Here is an 18943-nt window from a genome sequence, read left to right on the forward strand (position 1 = left end):
TAAAAATAGGAACTTATTCTTTATTTTAAAAGCAATGCATATTGATCATAGAACAATTTAGAAAATAAATATAAATATGAAGAAGAAAGTACACTTATAAACCACAGCTCAGAGGTAACTCTGACTTTGTGTATGATCTCCTTACAGTGACACATGCCATTCACCTATTTGTTAATTATAAAATCAGATTAGGCTGCATCTGTACAGTATTTTTTCCTGTTATTTAAATAGACTTTCAAAATGTCATGTTTAATTGTTTCATAGTATTGTCTGACTGATTAATAATTGGTCCCCTTTTTGGACTTTAGGTGGATTCCTATTCATTATAATAAGCACTCCTTTAGTACTCCTTAAATATTCTTCTCTATAATAAATACCTTTTTTAAAAAAACAACAAGCATTTATTTTTCACATTTCTGGAGGCCAGGAAGTATAAGGACAAATACTTCTTTACATTTCAATATTTTAAAAATAGTTTCTTTAAAAATTTTTGATAAAAATCTACTGATTTTTCTTTAGGATTCTACCTTTGTTGTCATGTTTAGGCATTCAAAGAATTTGTTAACTATTTGCTTATGTTTTATATCTCTTAATGGTTTTTAACATTAGACATTTCAGACTATTTTGAGTTCCATGTAATAGGTTTTATAGTGACCAAAAATTGTTAATAACTAAATTGGTCAAAATTAGTGAATCAACTCTTGAGAATCTGGTTCACTTAATGTATATTAACATCCCTCTAACTTTATACATTTTTTCCCCCAGTATAATTTGCTCAGGAAAATATTACAGACAAATGTTCTGTTTGGAAAGATTCTTTGTTTCATAGCTGTTAGGGTTGTGTAGAGAAACAAACATATCTAGTACACTGTTGGCTTATAAATGTTAAAAAATTAGTTACCTAAATTTTTACTGATGTTACAAAAATATTTATTTTGGCTCTTCTAGAATCTGTGTGTGTGGATATCCCCGACAACATGTAAGAAAATACAAAGGCATAAGTAGCAGGATACCAGTTTCTTCAGGATTCATGGTGCAAATGTTAACAGGGATTTATTTTGCCTTGTAAGTTTATTTCAAATACAAAGTAAACATTTGATCTTTTTTGAAAATCATAGTTTGTTATTTTATTGTTATTACATGCTAATCTCAATAGATAAACAGTTGGCATATTTTTGTGAAAGAATACCAATCTGGATCTTGATAATAGTTTTATTATTTTAAATATATTAGTTAATGTTCTGAAGAATTTGTATCTAACTGAAGCACTTTATCATTTTTTTAAATTTAAGGACAGAATGAAACACCTAAGTATACTCATAGTTTCTTCCTTTATTGCTTTTTTTTGCTGTAATTTCCAAATAACTTTTCCCACAATAAATATTTTTTTCCATTCTAGAAATTTTAACTCTTGAAAAACATTTTAACCTCTTTGGTCACAAATAATTTATTATTAATGTCTAATATTGTTGCTCAGCCTTGATGCCTTAGATACCAGTATTTTTCTTTGAACCCTATCTTTTACTTTGTAATTCTTTTGATCACAAATAATTTAGTATTAATGTTTAATTAATTAATTATTAATTTACTATTAATTCTATTAATTTCCAATTAGTATTTTTGCCTTAGATACTTGTATTTTTCTTTGAATCATATCTCTTACTTGGTAATTCTCTTACTATATATATATCATACTATATATTTTTTATTATATTCACTTGATAATTTAATTTTTCCTAGTGGATTACACACTTCTTGACTAAAGAAAGAATTTATGATCTTTGGGCCAAATCTGACCTGCTGCCTGTTTTTAGAAAAAGTTTTGTTGGAAGACAGTCACATCCATTAGTTTTTATATTGTCTATGGCTGCTTGCATGTTACAGTGACAGAACTGAGGAGCTGCAATAGAGACTATATGGCCCACAAGCCAGAAATACTCATTATCTAGCCCATTAAGTAAAAGTTTGTTGACCCTTGTGATAGACCATTGATACTGTCCCACAGTCTTGGATGCTCTGATCTATTTTATTCTCTCTTTTTGCTTTGTGTTTCAGATTGAGTGATTCTGTTGATCTATCTTTATGTTCATTGATTACTTCCTTCACTATGTTGAGTCTGCTAATGAGTCCATTGAAGGTGTTCTTCCTCTGTTAGTGTGTTTTATTTCTAACCTTTTTATTTGACTCTTTCTTATAGTTCCCATCTCTCTGCTGATACTTCCATGTGTTCACACATGTTGTCCATGTTTTCCACTAAAGCCTTTAATATAGTAACCATAGTTATTTTAATTTCCTGGGTAACTACAACAGTTGAGTCATCTCTTAATTTGCTTCTATTGTTTTCTGTATCTTGATAGTGGATTGTTTTCTTCTTGCGTTTTGTGTGCCTTGTAACATTTGATTGATCATTTTGTTCATGCATAGGACATGAGAGACTGAGGTAAATATTATTAATGGCTGGAAATGAGCATAACTCTATTCTTCTAGGCTGCTAGTGGAGTTACTATTATAGGCAGGAGTGATTGGGGTTGGATTTCGTTGTTGCTATGGTTACCTTCATGGCACCACCTACTTCATGTTTCTCTCATGTTACCTGGCACTTAGGGTGTGAGGAGCTGGACTGCTGGATTGTTTCTCTCAATATACTTGCTCCATCCTCAGCTTTCAACATTTTGGAGAGGGTCTTTTTCACTGTTCTGGTTCCTCCTGTAGGAGTACAGGCTATTGTTTGTTTCTTCTCCTCAGTTGGGTGAAGTGGGGAGTGGTGTTCTCTGTTGTCCTGGTCCAGCCTCAATTCTAAGCAGGCGCTATTCCCTGCATGGGTCGGGGTCAGGGTGGGGAGGAGTTCCTCATTCCTCAGTGGTCCTGCCCCTCCTCCTTGATAAGAGAACTCTGTTAGGACAATATCCTGATATAGAGGTTTTTCCCCTTTTTCTTTACCTCAGCCACCATTGTTTTTAAAGGTGTTTTTGCCATTTGGGTGAAAGTGTTTTTCTCCTCTTTCCTCAAAGGCTTTAAAATTTTTGTTTCATGTGAGAAAGGGGTCTGGCTGGATCTTCATGTCTTCCTGCTTGGTGGCCACTCTTCTTATACAGGCCACACATATCACATTCTCTGGTCCCCTATCTTGCCCCCAGTTTTTCTTGTAAGTGCCTAAAGGATATTTGTGGAGAGGAGCTTGTGAGAGGGTGTGAACTCCCTGAGTATCTGCTCCCAGACATACTGTACTCTCATACTGTAGTCTCATACTGACACTTGGCTTTTAGCAATTTGTTTAAAAGGTTAGCCGAATTTTTACTACTTGCTTGCATCGTGGCCTCTCTCTCCTTAGGGGCACCTGCTTGCCCTTAGATTTCAGGTTACTTGGTTGCTCTGTGATCTTAACTTCTTGCTGTATTCATAACATTTGTTTTTATAGATTTATCTTGTTTTTAGGATGGTAGCAATGCTCTTTCCATTTTTTAGGCCCCACTCACACTCTTGATATGATTCACATGTCTTTATTTTGTTGATTGATGACCAAACCATGATTTCTGTGTCCATTTTCATCATTTATCCAATTTTTAGTTAGAGTTTGGCTATATCTTTGAAAATTATACTTACACACACCTTTTTTCCCAATATATTGCTGATATTTGTAACATACATCACATATACTTCCAAATGACCATCAAAATGCAAAGAAGTAATTACTTGGCATAATGAAAGCCACAGTAGTTGTGGATTCCCATTAAAAACCATGGCAGTTACAGAATAGTTTGACCATAAAGTGTTCTGAACTTTGTTCCAGGGCATATAATTTATTATGCTCTGACTTGCTTTGAAAGTGTAAAATGCTTTCAGATTGCCTGGCTTTTTTGATATCTGTTCTATAAATAGAAATGTTCTTTAGAGAAAAAATTTACATCTATAAAATTTTCTTTTCTATTATAGGCTTCTTTCAAATACAATTGAAAAGAATTCAAAGATTTGAAAGTACATTGTTAAGGGGAGTGGAATGCTAAGCAAGTGCTAATATGAATTGCTTTTTCCTCAGTAAAGATACCGTTGTTTTTCATTGTATTTTTTCAGTTATATAGAATTAATCTAAAATAATTACACTTTGTTTAATTTTATAGTTATAATGGAGAATGGGATCTAGCTCAAAAAGCATTGGATGACATCATATACAGAGCCCAGTTAGAATTATATCCAGAGCCATTACTGGTAAGTGCCTTACTTATTTATGCAAAGTTTTAATTTAAAATTCTCAAAACTATAAATTGTGGTGTAGCCATTCATAGTACATTTAATATGTTATTGATACTTCATGATTCATGCTCCTGTTATACTAGGACAATTTTATACTTGAAAAGAATATACAGAATAAAATTTGAAAATTTCATTTGGCTAACTTCTTAGATACCTGATTAATAGTCTTTTTAACTTGTAAGAATGTTCTCTTGGGACTTCTAGCCAAGATGGAGGTATAGGTAGACACACTGTGCCACCTCGCACAACCGAAAGAAGGATGACAACAACAATTCAAAAACAAAAAACAACCAGAAGAGACAGGAAATTGAACTGTATAGAAGTCTGACAACTAAGGAGATAAAGAAGACACATTCATCCAGACCGGTAGAGGGGGTGGAGATGGGCAGCCAGGTGGAGAGGAGGCAAGGCAGTGGCTGGAGGACCTGGGTGGACAAGGCAGCAGCTGGCAGAACCTGTGACAGACTGACAGACCCTGTAACCCAGGGCTCCACTTGGGGAAATAAAGCCTCAAGCCTCTGATTGAAAACACCTGTGGGGGTTGATGCAGCAGGAGAAACTCCCAGCCCCACAGGAGAGTCCACTGGAGAGACCCACAGGGTCCTACAATGTACACAAACCCACACACTGGGAAGCAGCACCAGAAGGGCCCACTTTGCTTGTGGGTAGCGGGGGAAGTGACTGAAATCCAGCAGAGAGTGGAGCAAGCACCATTGTCCCCTCTCAGCCCCCTTCCCCACATACAGCGTCACAGGGCAGCTACTTGGGTTGCCCCACCCTGGTGAACACCTAAGGCTCCACCCCTTACTACGTAGCAGGCGTGCCAAGATAAAAAAAAAATGGCCCAAATGAAAGAACAGATCAAAGCTCCAGAAAAAATAGAACTAAGCAACGAAGAGATAGCCAACCTATCAGATGCACAGTTCAAAACATTGGTAATCAAGATGCTCACAGAATTGGTTGAATTTGGTCACAAATTAGATGAAAAAATGAAGGCTATGCTAAGTGAAATAAAGGAAAATGTACAGGGAACCAATAGTGATGGGAAGGAAACTGGGACTCAAATCAACCATGTGGAGCAGAAGGAAGGAAGAAACATCCAACCAGAAAAGAATGAAGAAACAAGAATTCAGAAAAATGAGGAGAGGCTTAGGGACCTCCAGGACATCTTTAAATGTTCCAACATCTGAATCATAGGGGTGCCAGAAGGGGAAGAGGAAGAGCAACAAATTGAAAACTTATTTGAACAAATAATGGAGAACTTCCCCAATCTGGCAAAGGAAATAGACTTCCAGGAAGTTCAGAAAGCTCAGAGAGTCCCAAAGAAGCTGGACCCAAGGAGGAACACACCAAGGCACATCATAATTCCATTACCTGAGATTAAATAGAAGGAGAGAATATTAGAAGCAGCAAGAGAAAAGGACACAGTTACCTACAAAGGACTTCCCATGAGACTGTCAGCTGATTTCTCAAAAGAGGCCTTACAGGCAGGAAGGGGCTGGAAAGAAGTATTCCAAGTCACGAAAGGCAAGGACCTACATCCAAGATTGCTCTATTCAGCAAAGCTATCATTTAGAATGGAAGGGCAGATAAAGTGCTTCTCAGATAAGGTCAAGTTAAAGGAGTTCATCATCAGCAAGCCCTTATTATGTGAAATGTTAAAGGGATTTATCTAAGAAAAAGAAGGTCAAAAATATGAACAGTAAAATGATAGCAAACTCACAGTTATTAACAACCACACCTAAAACAAAAACAAAAGCAAACTAAAGCAAACAACTAGAACAGGAACAGAACCACAGAAATGGAGATCACATGAAGGGTTATCAGTGGGGGAGTGGGAAAGGGAGGGGGGGGGAAAAGGTACAGAGAATAAGTAGCATAAATGGTAGGTAGAAAATAGACAGGGGTAGGGTAAGAATAACATAGGAAATGTAGAAACCAAAGAACTTATATGTATGACCCATGGACATGAACTAAAGGGGGGGAATGTGGGTGGGTGGGGGTGTGCAGGGTTGAGGGGAGTGAAGGGGGGAAAATGGGACAACTGTAATAGCATAATCAATAGAATGTATTTAAAAAATAAAAATAATTAAACAAAAGAATGTTCTCTTTAACATGCTAGAGCAACATTTATTAATTACCATTAGGCATTAGGAAATATAATTCAATACTTCAAAATTTTTAATTTTCATTACTTACATATTATATTTAACTATAAGTTTTCTTCTGAACTCTTTCTTTTTATTCCAGAAGATTTATGTACCATCTGATGCAATACCTGAGAGAAAGTATTCTTTTTTTAAAACATGTTAAAATTTAACATCTTGTTTTATCTAAGGGTATAATAATACATTTTAAAATACCAATCTTAAACTATATGCTTCCTTCTTAGGTTGCTAATGCAATAAAGGCTTCACTGCCTCATGGTGCCATGAAATCTAGTAAGGAAGGTACAAGGTGTATTCAAGTTGAAATCACACCAACTGCCTCCAGAATATCAAGAAATGCAGTAACCAGCATGTCAATACGAGGTCATAGGTGGAAGAGACATGGTAAGAAATAAAAAAAACCTCTTCACATTAGAGGATTACTGATTCTGTCTCGTTTTCCTTATTACTTACAGTGCTGTAACTCTGGCTTCAGTAAATAGTATCATAGTGGCATGGAAGAAAGAGCTATTGGGTCACCTTTAACTTCCAATTTATTATCCATGAGTGACAGGCAATAAAGCAAAGAGAGCTCCTTATGTTACATATATGAATGAAAATTTATTTAAACATCGTATTGGCTTTTAAGTTATATTTCAACAGAGTAGAAAAGTGGAAAAAACATTTTAAAATCATTCATACAGTTTGGGTTTCTATTCACAATTAACTTGCAAATATTAATGTTTCTGATTTCTCAACTTAACTTTCTAGCAGGTAAACTTGTATATTGAAGTAGAATGACTAATAGTAACTTTTAATATTTTCTTCTGGACTTCCTGTAAAGGATGCCATGGCATTAATGCTACTCTAGGCATTTCTGTTTTCTGGAAGTTAAATTTCTTCCAAGATTATTTGTTTTAATATTTCTTCTTGACTGTTTCATTTTATTATTTAAAAAATCTATTGAAAGTTACTTTTATTCACCATGCCTTTTCAATGCTTATTTCTCCCCTTCTCTTAAAATTATTTCTTATTTAGCTTCTTATTCTCTTTATAACTCCCCTTCTACCCAGAAGTTATTATAGTGACAAATATCAGTGCTGGAAGAAGATTACTGTCACCTTTCTCAGAGGGTAACTAGAGAGTTGGAAGCAAAAAGCTACTTCTTTGCCCTGAACAAACATTGATTAGTAGTAAAGCAAAATCAATTCTCTGTCCTCTTCTTCCTTATAAGCTGATGAAAATGGTATCTCCTTTTGATGTATTTGGTTTTATTTGTCCCTCTGGTCTCTATAGATAAATGCAAAAGTGAGAACAATGAGATTATTTATGGCTAAACAGAAGGTTGGTGATGAGAACCATTGTTCCTTCTCAGGGAATCTAGGAGATAGTATGTCAAATAAAGAATGATGATGATATTTTCCAACTTAATCAATGATCGTTTTGAATTCTTTTCTTTTTTAAAATAGTGTGACAATTCTTGAAAGTCCTCTAGGAAGGCATAAAAGAGATGGTAATGTTTACCACTAGCAAGGCAAATTATCCTAGTATTTAAAAAACATACAGTCATATACTTCTGTTTCTTTGGTGAAAATTATGCTCTTGTATGCACCTATTTATGCCAAAACAAAAGACTGATCTCTGGGGCATGAACAGGGGAAAACAGGCACAGCAGCAATGAGCCAGATCATGTGGGTCACTGTGGCCGTAATGGCTCCCAAACTACCACCATAGGAAATGCAGGGGTGAATTTTAACGCCTTTCCCACTTTTTTTTCTTGCTATTTAGGTGGACATATTGGGAATTAGGAGGAAAAAATATAGGTCCTGCAGCTACAAATGTAATATTGAAGTTCAGTTGTATTTGTGCATGTGTGTGAGAGAAAGAGGTGTGTGGATGTGTCCATGCATGCATTTAACAGAGTAAGATGTGTACCCTGCAATAAAGTAGAAGGTATTTTCCAGAAATAATTTTATAGGAATATGCTACCACAACAAGAGAAAAGACTACTTGAAGTATATCATATCTATTAAGATACTCACTAAATTTTGCTATGTATAATGTGCTCCCGTGTACAGTGTACACCCATGTTTTTGACCCAAAAATGTAGGTCACGTTTTTTGACTTTCAGGAAAAAAAAATCTTTTGTTTCAAATTTTTATTATATTTAGAAACAAAACCAATGATCATATTCCAGGGTATTATTTTGCATACAGATATCATTATTGCTTTCTAGAGTTACACTTTTAATGCATAAGCATAAATAAAATAATGAAAAACATTTATATAGATACAGAATTAGTACTACCCATGTATACTGCACATCCTTATTTTTCCCCAAAACGTTTGGGCAAAAAAGTACACATTATACATGGCAAAATGTGGTCCATATTTTCCAGATTACATTTTGGCCACCACTTGGACGGGTGGCACTGTGTCTTAGTCTACAGCCTCATGAAAGTAGCCTTCCTTATCATCTATTCCCTACACTTATTCAACTTTCACAACTCTAACTCTTGGGCAACTCCTGCTGATAGTAACAAAAAACTCACAGATGAGGATTTAGAAGAGAATGAACGATAGTGAGAAGTCAGGTTTACGAAGCAGATACAGGATAAGCTAAGTCTTGCTCACTACTCTTCTGCAGGGTGAATCCCCTTTATTTGTTTCCACAGGTAGGTTGCATTCTCCCTTTTTTAGTGTGATCTTGGCTTTCCTTTTTACAGCAGAATTTTTCATTGTTACCTTGTGGAATTAAAAACTTTTCTGTTTTCTATCTTCGTGGTCTTGATTCCTGCTTGAACACATTATTATTATTCTGGGCTCCTTAGCTGATGCTGGCTTCTTATGGGGAAGATTGATGCCTTTGTTATAGTTCTTAAATATATAAATAATTCTCAAGTTATAAATAGATTTTTAATTAAATTTATTTACATATAAATTATATTACATTCATATATGTTATGTATGAATTAAAATACAATTTATTTATGCAGTTTTTCTTCAGAAATAATGCTAAAGGGCTTGTAGATACCAGAGTGACCCACAAAAACCTTTTCACCTCTTAATATTTCTGATGCAGAGTACTGTAGACTGTAGGGTTAGTTTAGGACTGTGTGAAAACACATTTAGAGTTTCTTTATTTGGTGGAACTTTAAAGGACACTTCCTATTCCACCTAAGTCCCGCCCTACCGCTCCCTCACCACACCACACCTCCCAGGAGGAGGGATTTCTTCCAGGCCCTGAACTGTGTATCACACAGTAGGGACATGGAATATGCAACTGTACGCCAGTGATGACTAGGATTGGGGAAGACAAGGGAAACATGAACTTTCAGGAGTAATCTTTTCATTTGTCTCCTTGCCTCTTTCTTTGTTATTGCAGGGAAAGGTTTAGTTACTGCTGGGAAAAAGAAATCAAGTGGCCCCTTTTTTCTCTTTCCTTGGGTTTCTTCCCCTTTTTTTCTCTTTTTTCTTTTGTTATGTTAGTTCCAGGTGTACAACATATGATTCAATATCTGTATGTTTTGAGAAATGATTACCACAGTAAGTCTTGTCAACATCCATTACCACACAGTTACCAAAGTTTTTTTCTTGTGATGAGAACTTTCAGATCTACTCTTGGCACCTTTTGAATATAAAATACAGTTTTTTTAACTATAGTCCCCATGTTGTTCATGTGTATTACATCCCCAGGACTTTTTTTTTTTTTTAATAACTGGAGGTATGTACCTATTGTCCTGTGGACCACTTTTACCCATACCCCAACCCCCTACCCCTGATTGCCTCCACCCCCAGACCACCAATCTGTTCTCTGTATCTAGGAGTTCGGTTTTTTGTTTGTTTAGATTCCACATATAAGGGAGATCACTTGGTGTTTATCTTTCTCTGTCTGACTTATTTCACTTAGTATAATTCCCTCAAAGTCTATCCACACTGACAGAAATGATAGGATTTCCTTCTGTTTACGGCTGAATATACTCCATTGTATATGTACCACGTTTTCTTTATCCATTCATGCATTGATGGGCACTTCGGTTGCTTCCATATTTATTGCCTCTTTCCCTTCTAACCTATCTGGGGACAAGAGGGAGAGGAGTAAATGAGGTTTTCCCATGTAAGCAGCCAAGCAGAACTTTCTATTTTTTACTTTTTCTTTCTATCTTGCCGTATCATTAAGGAATATAAATAATTAAACCCTGTGAATTCATTAGTGTGTTTGTATATCTGAGTCATCAAAAATTATAGATGCAAACAAATACATTAAATTGGAGCAATTAATCACATTTATTCTTTTCTCTTACTTGTAACAGAAAAATCTCTTTATCTTTGCAGCCAAAACTATTTTAAAAATGAATGAAAATCTGTTTTATTCTCCCCCAAATTAATTTAGAATATTTTAAGTTACTTACATTAAAATATTTCTTTGAGTTACCTGGAGTGTATTTCAGGATTCTTTGAGGCTTTACTGATCTGCCATTCTTTTGTTAAAGTTAACAGTTATCCACAGCTCATATTTTAATGGAAACTGGTCTTTTGGAAGGTAAAAAATTACTCTAGCTTCTACTTTTTAGAACATGTTTTCCTCGTTATGATCTTGTTATTATGGAATGACAATCCAAATTTATGGAATTGTATAAATTTTTTGACCAATTCTATTATGAAGTTGGCCCTGTATTTTAAGAGCAGTTTTAGGTTCATAGCAAAACGGAGTGGAAAATACAGAGTTCCCATAGACCCTCTCACCACCTCCTCACCCACCACATTTTCCCCCATTATCAACATCCCACACCATAGAGATGTGTTTATAAGGCCCGTAATTTTATTTTTGATCAGACAGTGAATTCTCATGTAGACTAAGTAGAATGATTTTTAAAAAATGGTTGGTTTTAAGTGACCTACTTTGGAGAGAGATATTTGACAACTAGTATGTTTGTCTGATTTTGCCCACTTTTCACTTAATTCAATGACTTTGTAATTCTATGTTAATACATATGTTTGGAAAGTAAAATTACAAAATAGAATTGCTGCTTTTAACTTTTAAGGGTCATAATTTCAGAATTAATAGCTTTATTTATATATTATTTTTAAAAGCACATTATGTTTCTCTTAGTGTATTGTTTTTATTTTATTTTTTAAAAAATATATTTTATTGACTATGCTATTACTAGTGTATCATTTTCAAACCTAGATTTTTAAGCAGTCAACAGTTTGAGGTCAATTTATAATTCATAATTTGAAAATAAAATGAAATTAGAGTAAGAGAATAAACATTCTCTCTTATGACATTTCTCTTTGTGATAACCATTAAATAAAGGAAGAGAAGAATCATTAGATTATGCCCATAAACAGGAATCAAAATGAAAATTCCAATAAGAAAAATATAACAGTGAAATAATCTGTTAGTTTTTAAAATTAATAATGATGCAATTTTATTTTAAATATTTTCTTAAAAATAAATAATATTTAAAAAAGAAAACAAAGCATTTCTTTAAAATTATGCTTTAATCCTAAGTCAGTCTTAAATTCTAACCTCTAAAGCTATATTCATTATCTATCATGTCAGCTATAAGACCCCTTTTTATTAAATCCCTGTATGATTCTTACCACTTCAAGGTTCCTTCATACATCCTATACTTTTTATTTCCTTGCACATTTCCATTCCCTTTTCTCTTCCAGAGGAAATTTAATTGCTACTTTTTTGTCTTATTTTACTACCACCATGACTCACTCTTCTACTTTTAAAAAATTATCTATACTTGGAACAATGTAACCAACTCTTCTCCTTTCTTTTAAAATAGTTGTTGAAATACCACTTCTTCATTCTGCAGAAGTCCCCTAATTTAGTTATGGTTGCAAATAATCAGTGCTTATAATTTTTGCCAACTAGTTATCTAATAAAAAGGCTTAGCTGGTGAAATCCCAATTCTGTATTACTACCCACCATTTTTTCTATTTATGTATTAGATGAGGCAAGTAAGTGAAAAGTACTTGGCATGCTTTAAAAGCTCTACATAAAGGCTGATTGTTAATTAAGAACTGTTAAATTTGTTTTATTAGCTACATCATAATTATGTTCTTGATAAGTTTGTATTAGCTACCTTGCTATTCAAATGGTCCTGTGATTCATTAGCTCTTCCATATTTCTCAATTTGAAATAAACTTGTTTAGCTTGAGTATAGTATCAAACACAAAAGTTTACATATGTTATAAACAGTAACAATCTATTTAATGATTTTTTTTTAGTTTCTATAACCCTGAAGTACAGTACTGTAACTGTATTATCTGATATTTACATTACCATCACAGTCATGATTTTTTAGAATGTTATTTTAATACCTGTTTTCTCAATCCCCCCTTAACAAGAAAATAAAATAGATTGAACTTGTATTTTTAATTTATGTATGGTTACAACTGTTTGCATCAGCTAGGTATCAATAATAAAAGCAATACTTGTAAGCTAGATCCTTCCAACTTTGTCCTACTTTTGGTCCTGGAATATATTAAACAGTTTATTTTTATAACATTGCATTTGATTATTTTGACTTCGGGATCCAAGAGCAGAATGTTTTAAGTCGTGAAAAAGAACAGAAAATAAGAACTGTAGATATTTTAAAGTTTTCTAACAGTAATACAAGTAAGTACCATGGGAATCTTAGAGTATTTAATTAATCATATGGAATGCTTTAGTGAAAAATCAAACAAAATACAATTTAATAGGTGAATTTTACAATTTATGTAAGTGAAGTTTCATGTTGTTATAGCAGTTTTATTGCATTTTCAGTATTAAGTTTCTATTTAAATGATGCCAAGGTGTTTAAATAAATTTAAATATAATGAAATTCAGACACCTGTTATTTTTTTAATGATAACAAATTGATTTGTTTCAATTTGCTAAGTGATTTAGTCCTAACTTATTAGATGAGAAAAGAAAGGGAACAATATGAAGTAGCATTCATCTTGGAAAATAATTTTTTAAAAACTGGTCATTGATTTAGAAAATGTTAAATTTCTATTGTATAATACTATATTGGTTAAACAGGACATTACTAACTTTCTAAGTGTTAAACAAAACTGAATAATTATAAGAGTGTGTTTTGGTCCTGGCCAGTGTGGCTCAGTTGGTTGGAGTATTGTCCTGAAACTGAAAGGTTGCCAGTTCAATCCCCCATCAGGGCGTATACCTAGGTTTTGGGTTCAATCTCCAGCCAGGGCGTAATGCAGGAGGCAACCAATTGATGTTTTTCTCTACATCGATTTTTTTCTCTCTCACTCTCTCTCTCCCTTCCTTTCTTTCTAAAAGCAATAGAAAAGAAAATGTCCTAGGGTGAGGATAAAAAATAAATTTAATAAAGTGTATTTCAATTAAATAGTTTAAAACATATTATTTATAAATATTTCAAAACATTTAGTCTTCTTTCTGGATACTGCAATATCTTTCTAGATACTTACAAATCTTGAGATGGAACACTTATTTTGTGGATTTGATTTTTATGACTTTATGAGAAAAGCATTTAGTTGAAACAAAGTTGCTAAGTTATAAGAGCATTTTGAAAAATACAGAAATGATTATTTTAAAGTGTCAAACTTAAAAGAATTGTCTATTGGAATTTTGCATCTGCAATTAGAAGTATATAATGCTTATGTTTTTAACTTAAAAGTTTTCTATACTTATTCAGGACATTTTGAATAAAAACTGACAGTTTTTTAAAAAAGGGGTTTTAATGTTTTTAGTATCATTTTGAGAAGCTCCATTATTTTCAGATTCTAAGGTGCTATTTGAGGAAAAAATTTTCCTTTCCCAGTATAGATAATAAAACATTTAGATCAAAAATAACCATTTCCTTCTGGCCAAAGTTAACATTGCATGAATTTTAACTGGCATTCTTGATATGGAACTTTATACTCATGAAAGACAAAATAAAATATTAGGAAATATTAGATGACTAAAAGAAAAAGGAGGATATATTAACCAAAGAGCTAAAATATTATGTTGGTACAATTGACACATATGAACATTCGGTTTAAAAAAGAATGCATCCTGGCTTAGCCAACTTTAGAAAAAAACAAAAACAGCTTAGTCTATTTCTAGATAAAAGAAAGCAAAATAATTTTCTATACAGAGAAGTAAGATATTTCAAAATCACTGGTCATAGGCAAACACACTTGTTTGTTAATTGTTGTTCTGCGTTTTAACTAAGGAAGCCTTACATAATTCCGTAGTTAATGAAGCTATTATTTGTCACTACTTACTATCGAGTACTGTGCCCTTTTTAGGAGCATTTGTTGCATGTTGCACACAGAGGAAGAAATAAGCTTTTATAGACAGCTTTGTAGCAGATGTTGCTTACCTGTTTTTGGTCTGTCTGGTCGTGAGGATCTTTAATCATCATGAAGGATTCCCCTGGTCTAGCAGCATCCACATTGCAATTCTTGAATAATTTTTTTTAACTCGAGACTTAATAAAGATGACAAAAGAAGTTATTGAGAGTGACTGAATCCACCTCAGTAAGAAGAATTGTATCATTTACCATATACACAACAAAAGTTAAAAACTTGATTGACCCTTCTTTACTTAAGGAAAGTGGTAAGAGCTTCTAACCAGTGTGTCTATGAATAAATCATTCTGGTCCACAGTGCATTTTTCTGGGGGCTGCTCCTTTCTTATATGGAAAGTCTACCTTTGGCTTCAGGAGCCAGGTTTCTGAGTCTTTATGTACTTGCTCAGAGTGTAGTCCTTTAACTGCCAGGATCCTACTCTGTGTTTCTGTGGCAGCCTCACTTTCCTCTAATATGCTTTGCAAATTATGGCCCAGGCTGTGAGTTGTGACAGTGTTGTTCTTCCTATCACAGGACATACTTCATGCTCACTATTTTGCATTACACAAATTTGTCTTCTGTTGAACAAAAATGCTAATAAAGTATGCAAATAGTTTATCTGTGTACCTATCAACGGCTGCCCACTGTAATCAGAGCAAAATCTAAACTGTACTATGGCATAGCTGGCCCTAGCGATACGATGTCTTACCTACCACTTTGACCTCGTTTGAAGATCACTCTCATCCTCCCTTCTAACCCTTCAACATAGGAAGCCATTTCTGCCTTAGGGGCTTTGTACTAGCTATTTGGGATATTTAAGCTGAGTTTTAAGTGATGAAAAAGTGCCAGCTTGAATTCTAACTCCACAACGTTTTGTAGCCAGTGCCTTTTCATCATTCAGATCTCAGCTCAAATATACCTCAGAGAGAGCTTCTCAACCACATATCTAAAGTAGACTTTCTCACTTAAGAACAATCCAACACTAGCCAGAGGGGAGTGGGGAAGGGATAGTGGGGAGAAGGGTTTTTACTATAAAGGACACATGGACAAAACCAAGGGGGAGTGTGGAAGCAGGGGAGGGAGGTGGGTTTGGCTGGGGTGGGGTAGAGGGGTGGGGAGAAAATGCAGATGAGTGTAACTGAACAACAATAAAATAATTTTAAAAATATTCAAATAAAGTAAACTTTATCTGCTAGCATCCTGCTTATTTACTCTCTCCCATTCTTATTTTCTTCATTGCTACTTCTATCTGAAATTCTTGTTTACTTAATCCCCATTCTATGGAGTCGTCTCTGTGAGGACAGGGTCTTTGTCTGGTTGACTACTGTGTCCCCAGAGGCTAAAACAATGTCTGGCACATACTAGTTGCTCAATAAATAGTAGATGAATGCATGAACGAGTGAGTGAATGATAGAGAAATTTATAATATAGGCTGAGCAATTTGTTCCTTCTTTTCTTGTTGTATTGAAACACAGTGTAACAACATAATAGTAAACTGGGTAGAAGGATATTCACTTATAATCCCAGTACTTAAAGTGTTATAATTTTACAATTTTTACTACATGTATATATTTTTCATAGTTGTGCTCTATTTAAAATTTTACAAATTAATTTTTTGTTATTTTGCTTTTGTTCAGTTAACATTGTCAAACATTTTCCAGAGTCCTCATAGTAACTCCAATTATTTTAATGGCTACATAATACCACATCAAGTTGATATTCCATCATTTACTTAACTATTCTCTTAATATGTTAAGTATTTTGTTTTTAACTTTTTGCTATTATAGATAATACAGCAATGAATAGTGTAATGAATATAGATAGCATTTTTCTTCCATTGAATAGGATAAATTATAAACATAACCTGACTGGATTAAAGGTTATGAAGCTGTTGAGGCATTTTATGACATTTTAAATATTTATATCCTATAGCTTGTATAGAAATGTATGTGAATTTCTTTGGGGTTTACTCTAAAATACTTTCAATAATTAATGTCAGAATCATATGATGTAGACATTTAAGGTGTGGATTTTTTTTAAAGCTCCAGCTTACTTTATTGTTTTTGCAAATAAATTTTGTAAGTGCCTTGGGTCATAACCAGATTACTTTAGACTTATAAAGCAGTCTGAGTACAGAGCTGTGTGAATTCTATGAATAAATAAATTGTTCCTTAATTTAAATTATTTTAGTAAATAGTGTGGCCTTGAAAATATAAAAACTGAAGTGGGGATAAGGAGTTTCTTGAGATATATAATGGTATAGATATTTGGGAGTATAAAATTACATAGGGGAGAAATCACAGCTTTTCATCATCAGGTTTAATAATATTTGTAATTTGTTCCACCTTTTTTCTTCCCCTCAAAGCCAGAAGAAATGTTGTGGGGAGAAATGATTGAGTGCCTTTGAGAACCAATTTGGAAATGTCTATTGAGAGTATTATTTAACTCTCCGTATTTCTGTGTATGGAGAGAAGTTTACCTATTGATAGAGGTTATACAAATAAAATAGTCTGAGAAGTTTCTCTTTGGATCTTTTTCAAACTTTTCATGTTATTTGAAATCAAATGTAAGTATTATTTTTATAGGTATAGAACAATCACAATACCTTTTGCACAGATTTTTAAGGTCTGGGCTTTTAAACAGATTCTGTTTTCTTACGTATTTATATTCCCTTAAAAAATCTTCTCTATGATTTTCTTAAAGATAGGATAAACTAACTGCCTTTTTTAAGCTATGTATTTTATCCTATGGATGACACAATAAAGGAACTATAGATTTTTAAAAATCTTTTTGATGTTACTAAATATTTTACTAAACCCACATTTAGAGGTGGCTTCTTCATTTTTCTGAAGAAAAGAGCCTTTGCTTTTCTGTCATTTAAAAGTTCATATTAGCATAAGTTGTATATTATATATGTATATTTAAATTTAAGTAATGCATTCCTAGCCTACCTTTCTCATGTCTTCTACAATTTTTGTTTATTCTAATAATAATTTCATCTCATAACAGCAAGTTCAAAGAAATATTTATTGAGTACCTACTATATGCAAATGCATAATTCCTAGGTACTAGGTATACTGCAGTGACCAGACAAAAATCCCTGCCCTCATGGGACTTACATCTAGTAGACAAGATAATAACTGGAAGTTAGAGAGTGATTAAGTGCTAAGTATAAAAAACAAAGTTTTGGAAAAAATATAACCACTAAATTTAAAAAAAATGAAAAAAGCAATCTCAAATAGTAAAAAAGGAAAAACAAAGTAAGGAGGAAGGCATATGGAATATGGGGCATATTAATGAGATGATCAGGGAGGGCTTTGCTAAGAAGGAAATTTTTGAGAAAAGACGTGCAGGAAATGAGGAGTGAGTCATGTAGCTCTATGGGGAACAGCATTCCAGGCCTAGGGAACAGTAAGACCACTCAGAAGATGGGTTTGGGGGGTTGGGTCACAGAGCTGTGTAGGGGGAGATGTTGGAGAGATAATGGAGAGCAAGATCATGTAACAAATGTTTGTTGGAGTTACATAATTATCTTTCTTCTGTAATTTTCCTCAGAATTACATTTCTGTTCTTTCTATCTCTGTACAGAATTTTGTGCTTTGAATGAGTTTACTTTAACAAGCAGTTAAAAACTTTGTCATTTTTACCATTTTTGACTGAACATGCATATATTAATTAGTCAAATATTTCTGCTTGTGAAAAAACATGTGGTCTTATTTTTTTCTATTTGCCACTTGATTTCATGCTTTAAAATTTTTTTTTTTTTTTTTTTTTTTTTTTTTTTTTTTTATTGTTATGCAATTACAGTTGTATGCCTTTTCTCCCCATCCCTCTACCCCACCCCAGGTGACCCCACCTCCCTCCCCCCTCTCCACCCTCCCCCTTGGTTTTGTCCATGTGTCCTTTATAGTAGTTCCTGTAATACCCTCTTCCCACTATCCCCGCCCCCACCCCCCACCCCCGCCCTGGCTATTGTTAGATTGTTCTTAACTTCAATGTCTCTGGTTATATTTTGTTTGCTTTTTTCTTCTATTGCTTATGTTCCAGTTAAAGGTGAGATCATATGGTACTTGTCCCTCACTTCCTGGCTTATTTCACTTAGCATAATGCTCTCCAGTTTCATCCATGCTGTTGCAAAGGGTATAAGCTCCTTCTTTCTCTCTGCTGCGTAGAATTCCATTGTGTAAATATACCATAGTTTTTGGATCCACTCGTTTGCTGATGGG

General features: G+C 33.8%; 1 protein-coding gene across 4 annotated transcripts in view; it reads left to right on the forward strand.

Moving 5' to 3' along the window:
- Nucleotides 1-18943, forward strand: part of HYCC1 (hyccin PI4KA lipid kinase complex subunit 1) — a 109429-nt gene that overhangs the window by 37208 nt on the left and 53278 nt on the right. For all 4 annotated transcript variants that reach the window (XM_053926353.2, XM_045197333.3, XM_024563041.4 and 1 more), the window contains exons 8-10: nucleotides 949-1065; nucleotides 4119-4206; nucleotides 6644-6803. In XM_053926353.2, coding sequence (XP_053782328.1) covers nucleotides 949-1065; nucleotides 4119-4206; nucleotides 6644-6803 — 365 coding nt within the window. The remainder of the gene's footprint in view (nucleotides 1-948; nucleotides 1066-4118; nucleotides 4207-6643; nucleotides 6804-18943) is intronic.

The sequence above is a fragment of the Desmodus rotundus genome, chromosome 6 (genome assembly GCF_022682495.2).
Source record: "Desmodus rotundus isolate HL8 chromosome 6, HLdesRot8A.1, whole genome shotgun sequence".
In the NCBI taxonomy this organism is placed as follows: Eukaryota; Metazoa; Chordata; class Mammalia; order Chiroptera; family Phyllostomidae; genus Desmodus; species Desmodus rotundus.